Source organism: Diadema antillarum, unplaced genomic scaffold (genome assembly GCF_040938485.1).
Source record: "Diadema antillarum isolate AM-2024a unplaced genomic scaffold, OU_Dant_1.0 seq00000466_RagTag, whole genome shotgun sequence".
NCBI classification, from domain to species: Eukaryota; Metazoa; Echinodermata; class Echinoidea; order Diadematoida; family Diadematidae; genus Diadema; species Diadema antillarum.
In genome coordinates, this window is record NW_027271436.1 from 1 (window position 1) to 18613 (window position 18613).

Here is an 18613-nt window from a genome sequence, read left to right on the forward strand (position 1 = left end):
TATACTTAGCATTGAATTTATTGATTCAAATTTTTACAGTGGTTGTTTCTATCCCTAACTCACATTTTAGCATTATTTTAAAGCACTAATGTTGGGTTTTTGTTTCATCTGCAAGTGGTAAATTATGCCTTTAATGTGCAAACACTGGCAGTCATGGAGCAGTGTGTTACAATTACAGGACGGGAATACTTTCAGTTTCACTTTTAGTACTTGACCCTTTAGGACCTTAACTGCCCTCAGTTGCCCCCCTGTTTGTGTCATGTGAATGTTTGAAAGACAGTGTGTTTTTGTGCCTGGTTTTTATCACCCTGCCTTGCAAATTAATCTCCAGTCATAGCATAGAAGTTACTGTTGCTTTTTGTGAACTAAGGTTGATATTGCAAGTATCTCCATGTGTAAATCTTGCTTAAAGACATATTTTAGTTGATTTGAGATGTGTGTGATTGCAGAATTTGTTTCGTTTTGAGAAAGCACTTTTTCCTCATAAATATCATGAGACTAACTAGAGGGAAGTCAATTCAGGATTTCTCAAAGTAATTATTCTTCATGGGATGGGTGAGCATCTACTTGTAAGCATTTTATTTTCTTTTTTTTTTGTGAACTTAAGGCTTTACCATTGTGTATTCCAGAATTTAAAAAGTAAACTTGACATAACTTTTAATTTATAACTATAACATGCAGTATGTAATTACACTGTATTTCTATGTCACTTTCTCAGCTGGTGTTTCCCATCTGTCTATCTGTCTGTCTGTGTGTCTGTCTAGTTGTCCATTCATCATTCAATTCCTCTCTCAAGCAATCTATTCCCAGCTATGAATTAGTCTGTCTGTCTATGTCTTTTACCTGTCTGTCTACCTGTGCACTTTATATCTATAGATATGCACTGGTCTATATATTTTGGCACCTGATTTGTCTTTGTCCTTGAGAATACGGTGAAGCAAAAAATCTGTATATTGAGTGAATGTATCCATATTGTTTTGATTTTCATGGGCCACTGTGTATGTCACTTTACTTTGCCTCTCCATGTAGTGGATCGTCCCTTTGATGGGCTGGGAGGAGAGCTTGAGAAAGGGATTGTGGCAGGCATTATCCTAGCAACCATCTGCATCATGATCTGCACCCTCCTGCTGGTGGTCAGGCACAGGTAAATCTGGTGTGGCGTTGGGTAAGAGTGTGCTGTCTGCTTCTTACCACGGGTGTCAGGTAGCTATGGAATTAAATGGGTTGGGGGGGGGGGGGGTGGGATGGAGAGGGAGTGTTGTGCATACTCAGTACCACATTGTGAGATGGTCTTGAAATTAAATGTGTGTGTGTGTGGGGGGGGGGGGGGGGGGGGGGGCAAAAGACCCGGAAGTGTTGTGCATGAATAATTTTTTCGGAATCACAAGTCATGGCGTCACGTATGTATGATAAAATAAAGACAAAGAGAATTCCACAAAATTACATTTGTTTTGAAAATGAAAAGTAAACACATTCCCTTGACTTGTTCCTCTCATACTATATGTGAAGGGTACCTTAATATCATTTTTTATATGTGACGTCACAGAGTGTTGCAGTCTTCTAATCCAGCAGTGACTGTCCCAAAACTTTGGAAGAATTCATAACTTTTTTTTTTCAGATTGTCCAAATTTTCCTCAAACTTTGCTGGTATGTTCCACTAATATTGCTGCATTACGGCATTTCACATGCATATTATTTGGGTTTTGTCCATGCATTATATCACATGTGTGAAACCAACCTCTTTTTTTCGTCCTGACCAGGAGAGAGACTGCCATCACCAGTTTCTGTGTCACTGACAAGGAGGGAAGCCAAGCCAACCACATGGAGATGGTCGGCCAGGGCAGATCCCCTTACCTACAGATTTACCACCCCTTGCCGCAACATGCTGGTCATCAGCATACCCATAGTACAGCGGAAGAGGTCAGTGTCTGCCCTCCCTGTAGTAAACTTCCATCGGCATTGTATCAGGTGTTAACACGCCATGCCTGCTCTTTGTAGACTCAGAGATCATTGAGATCATGATGTCAAGTTTAGAACAAAAAAAAATATTTAGATGAGAACAAAAAGGTCCATATCTGAGATGTTATATTGTTTTGAGGACAAGCAGTATCAGATTTTTAGATGGTGGTCATAATTCTAATGTCTGTGTAACAGCTTAGAAGAGGTAGAATGAAAATGATGCATTTCAGTGGGAGTGCTTAGTCCCACTACTAGTTTTATATGTGCAGATCTTGTGTGTTCCTGCGTAGCTAGACCCAAAATGTAACATTATGCCTTCTCTGTATGTGGTGCTGGAGACATTTAAAAGAATTAAGTGAAAATAATGATAATAATAATTCTTTGAGAGGAATTTTTTTTTCTGTCTTCCCAGATTTCAAAGGGTGTAATATCATCTAGAACTATTCTAAGCAACTTCTTTGAAAATTGTTTTTTTTTTCTGGAAATGATGCGAAAATGGTGGATTTTCTATACAAGGCTGAGGAGGATTCTATTACTGCATGTCAACATAATGCAACCACAGTTTATGTTATCGTTAGATCTTTTAACTTCAGATATTCAAAACTACGGTAATGGTTCAAATTTTAATCGAATGTTTAATGATCTGATATTTTTTCTCTCCTTACTTCCATTCATGATGTTTATCTTGTTGACATTTTTCTGTAGAGGAATTTAGAGAGGGAATTCTTTCATTTGTAATTCTTACTTATGTACCAATATTGAATAAAGGAAAATGAATGTTGAATTTGCATGCAAAGGAAAAGGAAGGACAAAAAAAGAGAAGATCATACTTTGATATCATGGCAATATTTTGAGGATGCTGAAGAATCCATGGAACTTTGTTTTCTTTCACTCTTTAAATGGCCAGGACCCGAAGAGTCAAGAACCACTGCTGAACGGACATGGCCCCACTCCCACCCCACAACAGATACCTCAAGACAACACTACCCACCTCCGTTACTGCCGCAGCCAGCACCTCCTGTCACAGCACACACCCGGAAGAACCTCAGCAGCAGCATCAGGATTCTACTCTACCTCAGCCAGGAATCTGCCGCCAGGAATCTGGCAGTGTCCCCGTCCACCTCCACCACACGCAGTCCCCACCCCCTCAGCAGCAGCAGCAGCAGCAAGGTGCAGAGGGGCCACCCCGTCCCCCTGACCAGTTGGCAGGGGGGCAGCAGACAAGAGACCATCAGTCGCTTGCTCTCGCTACTAGCAGACAATGACCATGATTCTGGTGCCCACCACTGTCTGGTCCACGCCCACCTCGCCAGCTACCTCATCGTGTGATAGCGATGGACAGGCGTATGCCCCTCCGGGGGGACCCTAGTGCCCAGGGGGGAGAGTGGCACCAGCTCACCCCCACACCCGTCTTCGTACCATGGCACCAGCAGTGACAGTGGCATGGACGGGGATATGGACTGGGACGTTGGGGATGGTGCAGTTCCTGAGTTCCTCAACATTGTGGCCCCGGAAGGCCACTCAGTAGATCCCAGTGTCTACCTCAGTTGCAACACGGATTGCTGTAGCAATCAAGACACAAGTCCAGACCTTATCTCAAATGCACTCTACCCTCTGCAGTGCGAATGTTTCACACACATGAAAACAGACTTCAGGTTACCACAGGAACTTTTATTTTATCAGGGCGTAGAGTAATGTTTGTAATGCAAACTTCTGTTTCTTTATATCTCTCTTGCTGTCACCCTACCCTCTCTTTCTCTTTCTCTCTCTCTCTCTCTCTCAGTCTCTGTCTCCCTCTTTGTCTCTCTCTCTCTACATTATCGGGTAATTATTCAGTGTGCAGGACCATTCCACTGCAGTCAGAAAGTAGAGTGGCAAGTGCTCCTCACGAATGTACCTGTGAAGTGGCAGAGACTTTGACAGGATTCGGTGCTGGTAGCCTTGCTAGCATGTCAAGTCTATACTTACTGTGAGACTACAAAGTGGATGGTTTGTATATGTCACATCATTCAGGGATATACCTGGTGAGGGTTATGTTTTTTGTTGTTTTTTTTATCAAGTCTTTTTTTTTTTTTCCGTGTGTGTGTGTTGCATCAACACAAGCTTTATAGAACGTAGAGATGGAAAACCATCGTGTGTAATGCCATTATGTGATTTGAAGTCCTTAGCCCAATAGCCTCCCACACTTTAACCTCGTTTCAGGCATATATAATTCCTAATAGGATGACTTTATTCTTCTTATCGAAAAGATACATGAAGAATGTGTTTCTTATGTTTTTTTTAGAGATATTTTATTGCCAATTGTGATGATTGTAAGTCTGATGTGTATTCATTCTTTGCCATTTAGGAATATCAGAGCTGCACTCGCTGCTTGTAGAGTTAATTTGACTAGGCCCCAATGATTGTATGCTCTCAGCGAATCAGTTCTCCCCTGTAGATCTCTGCTTGCTTACAAGATCATATCAGCTCCAGAGAGGACTCACTGATCACCCATGTACACCACCAGCACCGGAAAATTAGCATTGAAGAGACGAGTCTTGTGTGATGGAAATATTGATGCGTTTCCAGAGGGCAAACCGGCAGCTTTCCACTGTGCTCTTTTAAAAAAAGAAATTTTTTTAGAGAAATGTCAAGACTGACCTTTGCCATGAGGCATTGAGGGAAAAAAACAAATGCGCATTGCGGGGAAAGTCCAATCAAAGCTATTGATGTTGACTGCTGTGGAAGTGGTCAAAATGGTTCACTTTGAGAGGTTTATCACAAAATGACTTAACTCCATTCTGGTCAGTTTTGAGATGTTTGCAATTAAACCTGGAAAAAAAAACCCCAACATCAAATGAAATATGGGATACCTTCAGTCATAACTCCAAGGATATTCCTTGTACTGCAACAAGTGAAGTGTTATTAGAAAGGCTTTGTTTTGCTCTTTCTGATGTGGACTTGCTTTAAAATTATTAAATATGGCACTTGCTCCATTTTGTGATCAAACTCTTCACTTGTTCCTCAACATTTGAGACTCAAATAGATGAGGGAGATGATGTCAAGAGTTCTGCAGCTGTGTTTGATAATTTGGAAATTTCTCTCGGGGTGTAGAGATGCAACAGCAAGCAAGTGTCTCACTACTGGCTTCGTCCACCTTAAAGAACCAGTGCTGTGTGTCTGCCACATTTAGCAAACCTTTAAGCTAGAGCTGCACTGTAAAAATGTTGCCTAAATGCTATTCTTACTAATGAATGCTTTTGAATATGGGGAGTGGGGATGGTTGTTTTTTTTTTTTCTCTTGAAGTATGAATAAGATGACAAGCTAGTCAGTCTTCTAATGACGAGTGGTCCAGTTTGCACAAGTATTTTCATTACATTTAAAACCACCTCAAGACCTCTCAGCATGTATATTAGCATCTGCTATTTTATGAAAGAGAACTTTTAAAATGTCTGTTTACATATTCAAGAAACAATATATATCAAGGTATATGAATCTTTTCTTGCAGAACAATATTCATGAAAACAGTTGCAAGGGTTTCTTTTTTTTTGGGGGGGGGGGTGGTATAGAGAGCAGCCTGTAAGAAAACGTATACATTTTATATTTTGTGGTATTTTCCATACATTGCCATGGGCAGTATCACATTCTAGAATCGTTCTTCATACAGTCACATATTATGCAAAAACAAAACAAGCAAACATTTCATGACAATGATATTTACCTCTTATAACACAGATTGAATTGCCTTTTGATATCAGGAGTGTTTTCATTTTTCCATTCTTTTTCATTGTATTCATCAGGTCACAGGTTTACTGCTTTAGCACATTGGTCATGTACAGGTTAGTTAAGTGAATGTCAGGTTATGCAAATTATCAGTCTCATGTTTCTCGGTATGAATTGTAGAAAAGTAACTTTTCATATTTCATTTGTTGAGGAAAGATGCGATAGCTGAATCTCTATCAAACTTTTAACAACCGTGTCAATCATGAGGGAAATCTGATTCTATTCCCCCCCCCCCCCCCACTGAAACTCAATTTCTAGGTGGTTGAATAAAGATTAAGGTAAGGACAATCTAAACTCATTGTTCCATATTAGCATTGAGGTGGATGTGGGATCCACCATGATCTAGCTTGTTTAATGACAACTGGATATGGTTCGTAAGTAGATGTTCCTGTGTGATTTACACCTTTTGGTCATATGGTTAAGGAAATTAATTCTAAGTCTTGTTTAATTTACTGTTATGCTGCCTGCGAGTGTCATGATGCATGTTTGTATGTGTGTGTGTGTGTGTGTTTGTTTCTATGTTTGTGTTTGTATGTAGACATGAATGTCTCTAAATGGATACTGAGTTGGAGTACATCACTGCAAATTGTGTGTACTTTCAAACTGAGGACTGTCTCATTTGGAAGTGAAAAGGATCTGTGATCATGGGAAACATGCTTGGTGTTTGAATTCATGGTCAGGCACAGAAGACCTCAACAACAACAACTAGACAGATGGTGAAAAGACCTTTGTCAGTGAAAACAGCATAGATCCATCTTAACCCAATAGTAGTTTATGGTCTGCATACTGTGAGTGGGAGTTATTGCTGCTTCTCTGCATATTATGTGTGTCTGTCTGCATGTTTGAGTGTAGGTTATATGATTTATAAGTAAATGTAAGTTGTAAGATGAAAGAAATCCTGCTTGTTTAAAAGTCATTCAAGACAAAAGACTTGGGCTACATACCACCATTTGAATGATATATACCTCCATGCTGCTATTTTGCAAGAAAAATATTATATGCATGCTTTATGAGCCAAAACATAGGGATCTGTTTTATTTGGAACAGCACCTGTAAGCTTATTACCAGTGTCAACTGCTTGCATACATGTGGGAAGCCCCTATTCCATTATGTAGTCTTCGGCTTGTCAGTTTCATCCGTGAAGCAATCAGGCCATGAATTAGTACAGCACACAAATATCATTACCAACCCTCCTCTTTAGCACAAAGCTTAACATATTCTTGGAAGTAGTCTTCATGTTTGTACCAGCTGCCATGTCCCATTGCTCACCAGTGGCTCAGCAGGAAATATGAGGGTAGGAATCAGATGGAAATCACATGCTCCTCTAGGTGCTGCGACTTTTGCAAAACTGATTTTCTGCAGCTTCCGTGTTCATCATAGACCAATGAGTAGATAAGTAGAGATTGATGTGCATAGAGTGTGGTAGGTTGATTTTAGACCGGATTCATACCTCACAATGTGGATATGTAGACTCGTCATATCAGGGAAGGGGAAATGTGGGCTTAAACTGTAATTTCATCCTTGCCACATCATTCAGGAGACATACGATGTAGGTTCATTCTCACCACTTCCATTCTGTGTGTTTCAGTAGCTTCCAATAGTATCAAACCATGCAGGTATGAAGTATCACACTGGACACATGCATATTCATATCGTCCTATTCTGCCGAAATGTGACATAGAGAATGATTAGTTCATTGCCTCTGGTATTGTAAGGGGAATGCTGATGTGCGTACCTCTGTTGCTGTTGCACTGACATTTGCATTTCATTTGCATTCATTTGCATTTTAATGGAAAGAACACAATACAAATGATACATTGTGAGGTGGGACATGGGCCAAGTGAATACTAGTGTAATTTAAATCAGAAGGAGCCAGGTAGAAGAATGTGTCCATGTGTATGGCTGACTCTGGGAAAATAGGTTATTTTGTTCTCTCTCCTTCTACCTTTTTGTCAGTGAATGATCAGATGGTACTCTACAATGAAAATGAGGGAATGTGGGATGATTTCTAAGGTTCTGTTGGTTTGTGTGAGAAGTGTTGGGACAAAGAGATTTAGAAGCTGTAACAACAAGAGAAGTATGACTGCCACCTTTAGTGCAGACTTTCAGAGTTTAAAAGAGAATATAGAGGCAGAAGTTGAAGGTTTGGTGTACAAACTTTATTGGCAGCCACAGGCAGTTTAATTTGAAGTTGATGCAAGCATTCTCACGTCAGTTTTTAATAAGCTGTTGAGGACAAGCTGTTTTGGGCATAACAGAGACTTCCTATAGATACCTGGTCAAGTGTACTCGGGACTGGTCGTCAATGTGTTAATTTATCAAAATTTCTGAGAGGTTACACCCGTCAAATATAGCGAGCAGCTAATATCCTTCAACTTGTTTGGCGTAGGTCCATGTTTAGATGCAGAGTTCATGGCTACAGTGATGAGGAAAGAACTTTTCTGCTCTGGTCTTTGGCAAATTCCCCAAGATAATGGCAACATAAAATGCATTTTGCTTCTGGTGATTTGACAAGGAAAGACACGCAAGTTCAGTGTTAAGTGTAGGCAGTGTCCCCTCATTGGTGCCCATGTCAACATCTTTTTTTTTCTTTGTCTTTTTTTTTTAAATGGCCGATTCCCATGGTGTTGGCCCATTCTCAGGTATAACCCATAAGGCTTATGGCATAATGTAAATATATGGGGAGAGTGAGAAAGTAACATACTGATACCACTGTGATAACAGAGCCTTGGTAAGAAACAAATGCGATGCTGTCTTCTTTAGCGATATCTGAATCTGTAGATCATGACAATGGAGCTGTAAAAGTGGACTGGGTTGTAGAGAATTCATGTAGAAATAGGGCGTTTGTAAAGTGATCTGAGAGTCCATAAACAAGGTGGTATTTGCACTGGTTTGGTCTTCTATTTGTGTTGCTTTAGATAAATCAACACCAGTGGAGGCACATATTAGATGAAATCTGTGAGATAAAATCTATTTAAGTGAGAATTGGATATATTATGAGACAGCAGGGATATTACATTATCTTACAATCCTTATTACTTTTAAATGAATCTACCTCTTGTGTTTGAGGACAAAGAGAGAATATTTGCTGTTCACCATGCTGAAACTGTAGCAAAGTTTATATATAGATATATATTCTCGCATCTGAATCAAGAAGAAAAAGAAGCAGCTTTGAATGTCATAATTTGGTTATATATAGAATGTGATATTTGCAAACTTTCTGATGTTATGCTGTCTAACCTGTGTTTCAGTATGCTGTAGAAATCACATCACTCGTCAATGCTCATACACACCAAGCTGCACATATTGTAAATAGTAAGTCTGTAAATGTAGTTGTTCTGTGCAGGTATGATACATGCTGTGAGATAGTTGAATGGTTTGAAGTCCTGCCCAACGATAGCTCATCTAACTGTCAGAAAATGTCATTTCATGTTGTAATGTTTCTCTCTCTGTGAAGAAGCAAGTGAGGCAATGATGAATGATAAAAGAGAAAAAAGGAGACTGCCATAATACTTTTCCTCCCATCTCAAAGTGGAGGAAATAATTGAAAGCCGAAGAGAAATGTTTGTTTTATTTTTTTGTCAGCTATGAGTCTTCGTAGCAGGTATTTTGCCCACTGAAGAATGTAGACATCTGTTCATGTACTTGCCAATGGCTGCAAGAGACAGTTGGGTATTTGTCAGATTTTGGCAACCGAGGGGTTGGCATCTTGTACATAAAAGTCTGAAAACAAAATGCTGCATCATTATACAGCAAGTGATTTATTGGAGTTTAGATGAAAGAAACAATGTAATATGCCAGTTACTCCTGTTCCTTAAAGTCTGGTTGTCAGGGCAGTGATATATTTTACGGTGATAATACATCATTTCTTCTTTCATAAGACTATTTTTTCTTGTATGTATGTCAAAATCTTTATATTTGGATTTGGATAACCCTAGACAAAGTAAAACAAAGAGAAGAAATCAAGTTGTCTCTTAGCTTTCTTTCCCAGTTTATATTTTTGCATTGCCAGCATGCAAACATGAGTTGACTACTTTTGATAGTGCAGTGTTTTGTGCTATGTTTTTTCAGTTACCAGTAATGTGATTTTGCATATGCTGCATAAAAGACACTGTAATGATTGGACACATGCACAAACATACGCATGCACGCACTTGCATTCTGCAGAGCATGCATTTCACTACGTATTCAAGATGTTCTCATTAAATGCTAAGAATCGATCAAACTGTCTCTCACAACAAGGTGGAAAGAAGGTAGAAAATTCTTGATATGACCAAGGAGGTTTAAGAGAATAGAGTCATAACCGTCTTATTTCCTTTGCTGGATGTTCGATGCCGCCACTCAAAAATATTTAAAGCATGTGCCAAACTGGATCTGCCATGCAGATAGCAAGACAATTGACTTGTGACTCATTGCATAATCACCAGCCACTTTCTATGGAAGATATGTCTTTGTGATGGTAATTACTTTTCGCCATCCCTACTTATAAAAGATAGGTGATATATAATGGTAAACACACAGGGATCCACGAATAGAAAAAATGATCAAATAAAAATGCAAATTACTCGACTGGGCATCCCTTGGCACTAATCTGGTATACCTATCAATAAAGAGTTATACTTAAAGATTACTCCATATCAGTTTTATTTGTGGGAAGTAAGAGGAAAAGTTATAAAACCAGCTTTCTAGGATGGTACAGTATTAAACACTTCACATGATACAGCTCTGATTTACAAATAATACACTTTTTGCACAAATTTCTGGACAGGATTGACTTTTGTTTTATATGCTTTATCATGAAATAAGATGTTAACATGTTAACATTCAAAATGAATCTTTAGATTGCTCAGCAAAAAAGGAGGCATTGAACATCAATCATCAAAGGCACAAATGCACCTGTGGAAATCTTTTGTACATCAATAGAAAACTTGACAACTGTTTGAATAATTACAGCCAGTTGGAACTCCATCTCTTAAACCTCCTTGATATTACTCAATATGGTTCAGGGTAAACTTCTTTCTTCAGTGGCATGTCTGTATTCAGCAGCGTGGGATCAAATGATTGCAACCAACCACCACACGTTTCTGAGCATACGGTGGAGGAAGACGATTAACTCCAGAGAACTGAGATGTTAAGATGCTGAAAAGGCATCAGGTACAGAATGTGATGATTGTTTCTTTCCTGAAATACAACTATATCACTTAGACATTCAAAAAGAACGAAATTGGCATTGATCGCAAGAGGCAGTCCATGTCCATCTCTTCTTCAGCTTGCCATTCTTCTAGACTTTTTCATGTAGATCCTCGGCAGCTCTGATTGGTCAGATCTCTGAGGTTCACCGAGATGTTATAGAAGGCAGCTCAGAGCGCAAATATTCAAGACCTCAGGAATGTGGGTCATACAAGACAAAAAGTTTGGCATTTTCTTTCCCAACATAAACTTTATGCATAGTTCTCAAGGAGTTCTTGTGACACTTGAAAATGAGAAAATGCTGTTTATATCTCATCATGTAGGACTCCACTGGATGTACATGTATTTATGTTACCGTCAAATTTGGTTGTCCCAATTATTTCTCCTGTGCTGCATATTGAGATAAGACATCAGGGATATATCATGTTAGCTGGGAGACATTGAGGGGTTTAAACATGTTCTTAATCCAGGGTCACACAGTTTGAAGACAATGACTTCCTGTAAGGTTAATACACCGTGCATCATCCTCAGCAAATATGGAGGGAGAATATGTGTGAATTGAGGATTATCTTGTAACTTGTCATTTGTATCATAGATGCTTTCCACTCGGCCATTTAATTATGCATTGACCATGACAAATGCAGATGTTTGTATGATTTTTTTTTTTCTCGGTTTGTTGGTCTTGTTTGTTTTTTTTTTCCCACGTATGAGAACCTCATCCTGTAAGTTTATTTTTCCTCATTTGAACTTTTCATATTCTTGTTGTATTTGTATATTGAGTATTCCAACATTTGGTTGTCTGAATAACCTGGATTTTCTTGGAGGAGTTTTGAAAAGTGACATAGGAAGCAGACAGGTTTGTAAATGGCCGTTCTATTATTTTCTGTTTGTGAGCCCCTCGTGAGAACCAACTTGGTCAGTGCACGTGAAATACTAATTTCTATTAAAGTAGTATTTTTGTGCATGTGAGTATGTGTGTTAGGACACTTGCAAGCTATGTCAAAGGTATTCATGCACCGTCATATAATGGAAGGTATTGCGTAGCTGAAGTGTCATTTCATTACCTCTTCCCCTCACTGTCTGCAGCTCCTGGTATAAACATGTTCACAAGTATAAATTAGGGCATGTTGACAAAGAAAGAGACACCCTTTAACATGTGGCAATGCTCTACTTGTGAATTGCATGGTAAGGATTATTGTCAGGAACAGTTGTACCCATGATCAATGTGTCCCAAGTTGTCGGCGTGTGAGAATATTTAAGCTTTCTGTCCACAGTTACTCTCAAACATTCTTAGCTGGTGCATGCAGGTGTAATATCGTGACCTACAAATGTACCTTGAAATGGTTATACTGATGTGTAATTGCTCATGTGAGCCTCTTGCTGGAGATGCACCAGTATGATATTTGGTGGTGTTATTCACCTTCATATAGTGATACTTAATGTGGAGGGTCACTTAAAAAAAACTCCTGACCTTCTCTTGCTCGATGTTTCTTCATGCCAGCCAAAATACTTCCTCCCCTGGTGGAAAAAAAAAAGACTCTTCAAGTCACCTCCCTCTAATTCTGGCAGAGATTCCTAGGCTCACAGTGCACTGAGTTCATGGTTAGATGTGAAGAAGTTTACCTTGGCAAAGCGGTATGCATATATGTGTAATGAGATAAACCAGATTTTAATATGAATGTCCCTGTTCTGTAGTTTTAATCAATTTGTTGATGTACAACATATGTAATATACTCTGTATCATGTTTTCAAATATGTATGGAATACATAATATATTTGAAAAAACAGTTAGCAGTAAGCCCTCATTCTAATGTATTCAAATCTGTGAATTCTTCCCCCCCCCCACCCACTTACAAGCTCATTAAGGTTTCTGTTGATTTGAAACATTGTACAAAATCCCGTAATTGCTGCTATGTCAGGCAAGCCTCGAGCTCGCTTTCCAGTTGTCTGGAACAACTTTGTAGCAGTGGCATGCATGGAATTTAGATGTAGCATTAAAATGGTTTCATTCTCTCTTGTCCTAAAATCTGTTCTCAGTTTTTGTTGGAGAAAATGAATGTCACATTGGGACTGCACTATGGAACCCTGTTGTAACCACCTTGAAATCATGAAACTGTGAAATTCCAAGTCCCATTACTGTTTGACATGCCAGCTGTATCTCACTGTCTAAATTTAATGAATTTTGAGAGATATTTTTACACTTCATCTGGCCCCAGATTCTGGCAGAATGATAAGTCATTCTGGCCATATGCCATGTGATTCTGGCTGTGTGCTATGTGTTTCCGGCTTTATATCAAGTCGGTTTTTCACAGGTGTTCTTAGCAGAAGGTGTGCAACAAATGTTGTTGAATCGAGAGTGAAACGTAGATTGTAAAAGATGGCTATATTTCTCATGCTTGAGGTACTTTGGATGCAGTGCTGGAATCAAACTGATAAAAACATTATTCAAGCTGTAGGAAGGGCACATGTAAATGTAGAATGAAGCCTTACTTTTGACTACACCCCTTTTCTCAGTTTTAGTGTATTTTTTTTTATATATGTTTGTCAGTTTTTCACAAGTAGGGGAAGGTGATGAAGTGATTACTTGGCTGCTTAAGAAATAGAACGTGTCATTTCTGGGGCTGAAAAAAAAAAAATCTGTTACGCTCAACATGAGGTATAAAATTCATGCTGTTCGTTATTCACATAGAAAGAGTCCTCTACTTGGGCATTTCACATCCATTACTCCGTGTTTCCTTTCTCTACATGGGTTCTCCCATGTTGCATGTGGTTATATTGCCTGGCACTATATATAACATACCTCACACTCAACTACCAAAATCTCTCTCAAATACAGTGGGACAGTATTTTGATATATACTGGTGATAATGATGGTGATGATGATGGTGGTGATGATCATAATATGATAATTTCTGTATGTTTTTGTATGGAAAATGAAAACGAGCAAAAAAAAAAAAAGACAAAAAAAAGCCCTCCAAACCTCTTTTCTCCTTATTTTAATGTGGATTAATAAAATGAACACTACAAGCATGAATTACTGTATGAGTGTAAAGCAACTTGTAACCTGTTTGAGTTTTCAAAATCTGATTATGACTTGTATGAGAGAATATGTGTATAGTACACATATGAATTGGAGGGAGGCCGAGGTTTGCTCATTCATTGAATCATTCAGTTTCTCCGTAACCCAATTTCTGTCGCCAATAAGTCGCAACCATTTTCGAAAGGGTGAAAAACAAAAACATGATCTGAAATTGACCTTCTGTAATGTCCAAGGAATGAGGCCAGGGTTGGTTCACTGAATACATCCTGTTTATTTCATGCTGTGCGAACCGAAGAATTAGCTCCCTTTATCTAACACCTAACTTGATCCGTGTCATTTGATTGGTTGTTTGACATTGATCATTTTTCCCATTTTACTGCTCTGTACTAGTATGCGATTTGCTCAATTTGCACGCACGCCGAGAGCCCGGGCACACGGCGTACGTAAAACGCTTGCGTTTGCAGTGTGCATGCGATCAAGCATATTGACGGACAGCGCGCTAGCGTGCTCGGCACTCTCTCGATCTCAGATTCTCTCTTGTTTTTACATTCATAAAACGTCAAATGACAAGGATCTATTTTTAGGTGTTGTATAAAACAAATGATAAATGTTTCATTCGTACAATGGGCAGAATATTCCATTCGATGAAAGATTAAATTATTGATCCATTCAACACGGCTGCGCCTCGTTGAATGGATCATTAAACATCTCTCAGAGTAAAGGATGATTCAATGGGTTATGCAAGGAGGCAGGTGCATTGCCAAGTCAGTGCATTAACTTACTTTTGTTAGGCACACTGAAGCCCCCCAGTTATGGCTGAAATAGACATAGGCATTAAAAAAAAAAAACAGCTCTCAGTTTAATCAAATCGTTCAATAAGATCACAATGTTGCACGTTCCACATATAGTGATATGGCTCAAGGATTCCATGATTATGTAGTTTCACCGATATCGCCTTATCCGTCAAATACCATCAACATGACTAGGATACCATGAACATGAAAATATCAGAATATGATCAATGACCGTCCGCATAAATACCATTTGTCAAGAAGATTGGATGAAAACAAAGTTACACCTACACACCGAGCTTCAGTTTATCAGCTCGACTGGCGTCCAGAGGGGGCCATGCAGTTATTGCCGTTATACAAAGCCTTGGCGTACGATATGTAGATTATCCGCCCCCTTTTTTTCGTACACAAACCAGGGTAGGACTTTTCTTCCACTGTGTTACAGCCAATTCCATACGTCTTGAAAGAGACCATCATGATCATTCTGTTTGTATCAAAATGATATGAGTGTAATGAGTTCTTGCGTCGAGTCGTTTTTAATTGCAACTGATCGACAAATAGTCCTTCATCGACGTCAATAATCACTGGTTATTCAGTATTGTAGTAGAAGTTATGATTTAAAAAAATACAGGCATACATACTCGGGTTGGATTCCAATATATACATACTCGTTACTCGTTGGTTCGAATAATGACTTCATTTAGTTATTTTCATTTTCATCAAAGAATAATGGTACAAAATATACTGTACTATGCGAAATCAGAGCAATATACATATTCTACTGAAGTATAATAATATTTTGAACACAAATTGTGAAGCCTAGATAGATTTGCTAAATAATGTTGAATATGGAGGGGAAGCTGAAAAGAGAAACGCAGCGTGTAATATACATTCCCCTCAAAACCATGGTTAACAAGATCAATATACGGGCAGAGAAACCATAATATAAAGTGACAACAACACATCGGAAATCCAACCCGAGCATTGTAAGTACACTGTACGTCCATATTTTGTTTTCTTTAATGGCTACTACTAAAACACCGAATCGGTAATTATTTATGTAAATGAAGGGCAATGTATCAATCAGTTACATTCTGTTTTTATTTAACAAAGTAACGAACAAGGAAAGATATCTATATTATCCGTATGATGAAGTTATTTCCGAAAAAGGAAATTTAGTAAGATACACAGACATTCTGCAAACGATTTTTCGATTACTCGGAATTCCAAGCAGCAAGCATTGTCTTCAGTTCTTGACATGTGAAATTATATAAGGTTTCTATAACACGACACACATAGTCCAGGATCAAAGCTATCTTTCAAAATAAAAATCGACGTACTAGTATTTTGTTATCGTTTTAATTATTGTTTGATTTGATTTGATTTATTTATTTCAACACGGTAAAAAGCCTGCTATCAGCTTTGAAGCTGCTTTTCAGCAAGGCCGTGCATAAGAATTTACAAAACTGAATAAAAAACAGAGAAACAGGTACAAGAATAATAAAAAACCCTGACAAAACACAACATAAATAGCATACAGTGAACAGAACTAAAACTGGAACTAATATGAAAATAAGTCTAAAATGACTTAGAGTTACGTATCTTGCACCCAGGAAAAGTTATCTCCATCTTGAAGAAAAATTAACGAACGTTGCTTCTTTTGATATAGCAGCCAGGAGTAGATACAATAGAATGTAATAGACAGAATAGATATAAAAGTTAGGCAAACAACACTCTTTAGAAGAAAGATATAATACCCAAACTTTATACAAACGAAATGAGCAAGTACTGAGTAAGGGACCTGATAGTATAACGTGTGGCGAACATGGTGACATGTATGTAGCTTATCATCTGCTATATAGATTTACAATAGTTGTCCCATGTAGAACTATCATTCAGGCTATTTTCCCCTTTGTATGACATGTTTATATATATATATATATATATATATATATATATATATATATATATATATATATATATACACACACTTGGTGATTCTATCCTACTATGTAGAGTGCTCGATATCCTCAAAGGAAGAGCTTCAGACAACTGAGTTTCATGCAACCTCCATGAGGTGCAATCATCAAGCAATTCATGATGATTTCACCTCATGGAGGTTGCATGAAACTCAGAGTTGCAATAAATACGGATGAACCTGCAGTCAACCGCGTGAACTTGTTTAAATACTTCTCTCTCTCTCTCTCTCTCTCTCTCTCTCTCTCTCTCTATATATCTCTCTATCTATTGTATATATATATAATATATATATATATATATATATAATATATATATAATATATATATATATATATATATACACGTATATATATATAGATATATATTTATGTATGTATATAATTATATATGTATGTATATGTGTTATCCACGCCGCACGTTAGAGCTAGCGTGGGAGAGAGGGAGGAGGAGGAACAGGAGGAGGACGGGACGAAGAGATGGAGGAGGAGGAGGAGGAGGAGTGGTGCTCAACTCATCTACTTGGAAGACCAAATGACCTCTACATCTACCGTGCCTACGTTGTTATGTGATAGTGCTGTGAGCTTGCATGGTCATGGGCTGACTGACATGGCGGGCTGGACCTTAACCCTTGCCTGACCGGACAATAATTCAAAATTGCTCAAGCAATCTGTTCCCTCTATGAATCTGTCCTGTTATCACAACCAACACCCGACAGTAGTATATAAACACATTCTTTTTCAAATATCACACCCAACCTCACTATACGCGACCCCGCCTTACAAAATGCACACAAATTCATATTGGTTGATTTTGTGTTTCGTTTCGTTTTTTGTTCTGTTTTTGTTCTTGTTTTAATGTGGTGGGCCTGGTATAAGGTTTATTTTTCGGCTGCATTTTGTGTTTCGGGTGTTTTCTGATGGTTACCATTTTTTAAGTTTGTAAGCATAATAGGTATAAGTAGTGTTTTTGTTTGCTTGTTTACTTGTTTGTTTGTCTGTCTCCACCTGGTAGAAGTGTGCGTGGGTACCTTTAAAAAACAAAACAGTCAGGCTGGCTACTCTGACATGATGACAAAATTGTGATTCTGTGGAGAGTGTACCGAGCTTTAATTGGGTTAATCCAAGGAGGTATACCTCCAGATCAGAATCCTGGAAAGTCATTGTTTTCTTCTTTTTTTCTCTCTCTCTCTCTTTAGTCAAAAGTGTGTGTGCGTTCTGCAGCCCCCGTAATAATGGTAGAAAACTTTGAACTGATATCCGCACATAAGATAACACAAGGTGGCCAATTTGACCTTTTCTCACACGGGTGATCCTGTTTGTTTCTTCTTTTTTTTTTCTTGGAACGTTCAATAACCAAATGCTGCTGGTATGTCATCAATCAGTTGTTCTGGGAGGGACTGATAAAATAGTATGCAGAAACCTTCCAGAGCCTTCGTCTGTCAATGGCTCATCCTTCGTAAGTCGAGTCAAAATGTCAAGTGTCTCTTGGGCTCCATGAGATGTGGTGTAAGATCTACGCAGAGATAATGGCGGGATGTAAGTCGACGGAAGACACCACTTTGGGGCTAGAAGGAGAGGGCGCCATTACCGTCCTGATGTAAAATGTCACGGTGTATCTAGCTATCCATCTTTTTAAACCTTATTATGTTTTTGTTTGCTTGCACGTCCCTGTGAAAATGCAGCGTGGAGAAAGCACGATGTTAGTTTGAGAGAAGGTGAATGAAATAAGAAGTACACTTTAAGCTCTTTAAAAAAATCGCAAATGTCAAGCAGGGAGCGAGAAGGTGATGTTCATAATATCTGACAGACCAGTATCAGAAGTGCCTTTATTGAAATGAATGAAAAAAATCGAAATATTACTTCTTTTCGTGTAACAAAATCAACACAATCTA

General features: G+C 38.5%; 1 protein-coding gene across 1 annotated transcript in view; it reads left to right on the forward strand.

Moving 5' to 3' along the window:
- Positions 1 to 3402: 3402 nt before the first annotated feature.
- LOC139733257 (angiotensin-converting enzyme-like) overlaps positions 3403 to 18613 on the forward strand; it is a 101294-nt gene continuing 86083 nt past the window's right edge. The window contains exons 1-2 of the mRNA XM_071644097.1: positions 3403 to 3578; positions 17145 to 17298. Of these exons, the coding sequence (XP_071500198.1) occupies positions 3403 to 3578; positions 17145 to 17298 (330 nt within the window). The remainder of the gene's footprint in view (positions 3579 to 17144; positions 17299 to 18613) is intronic.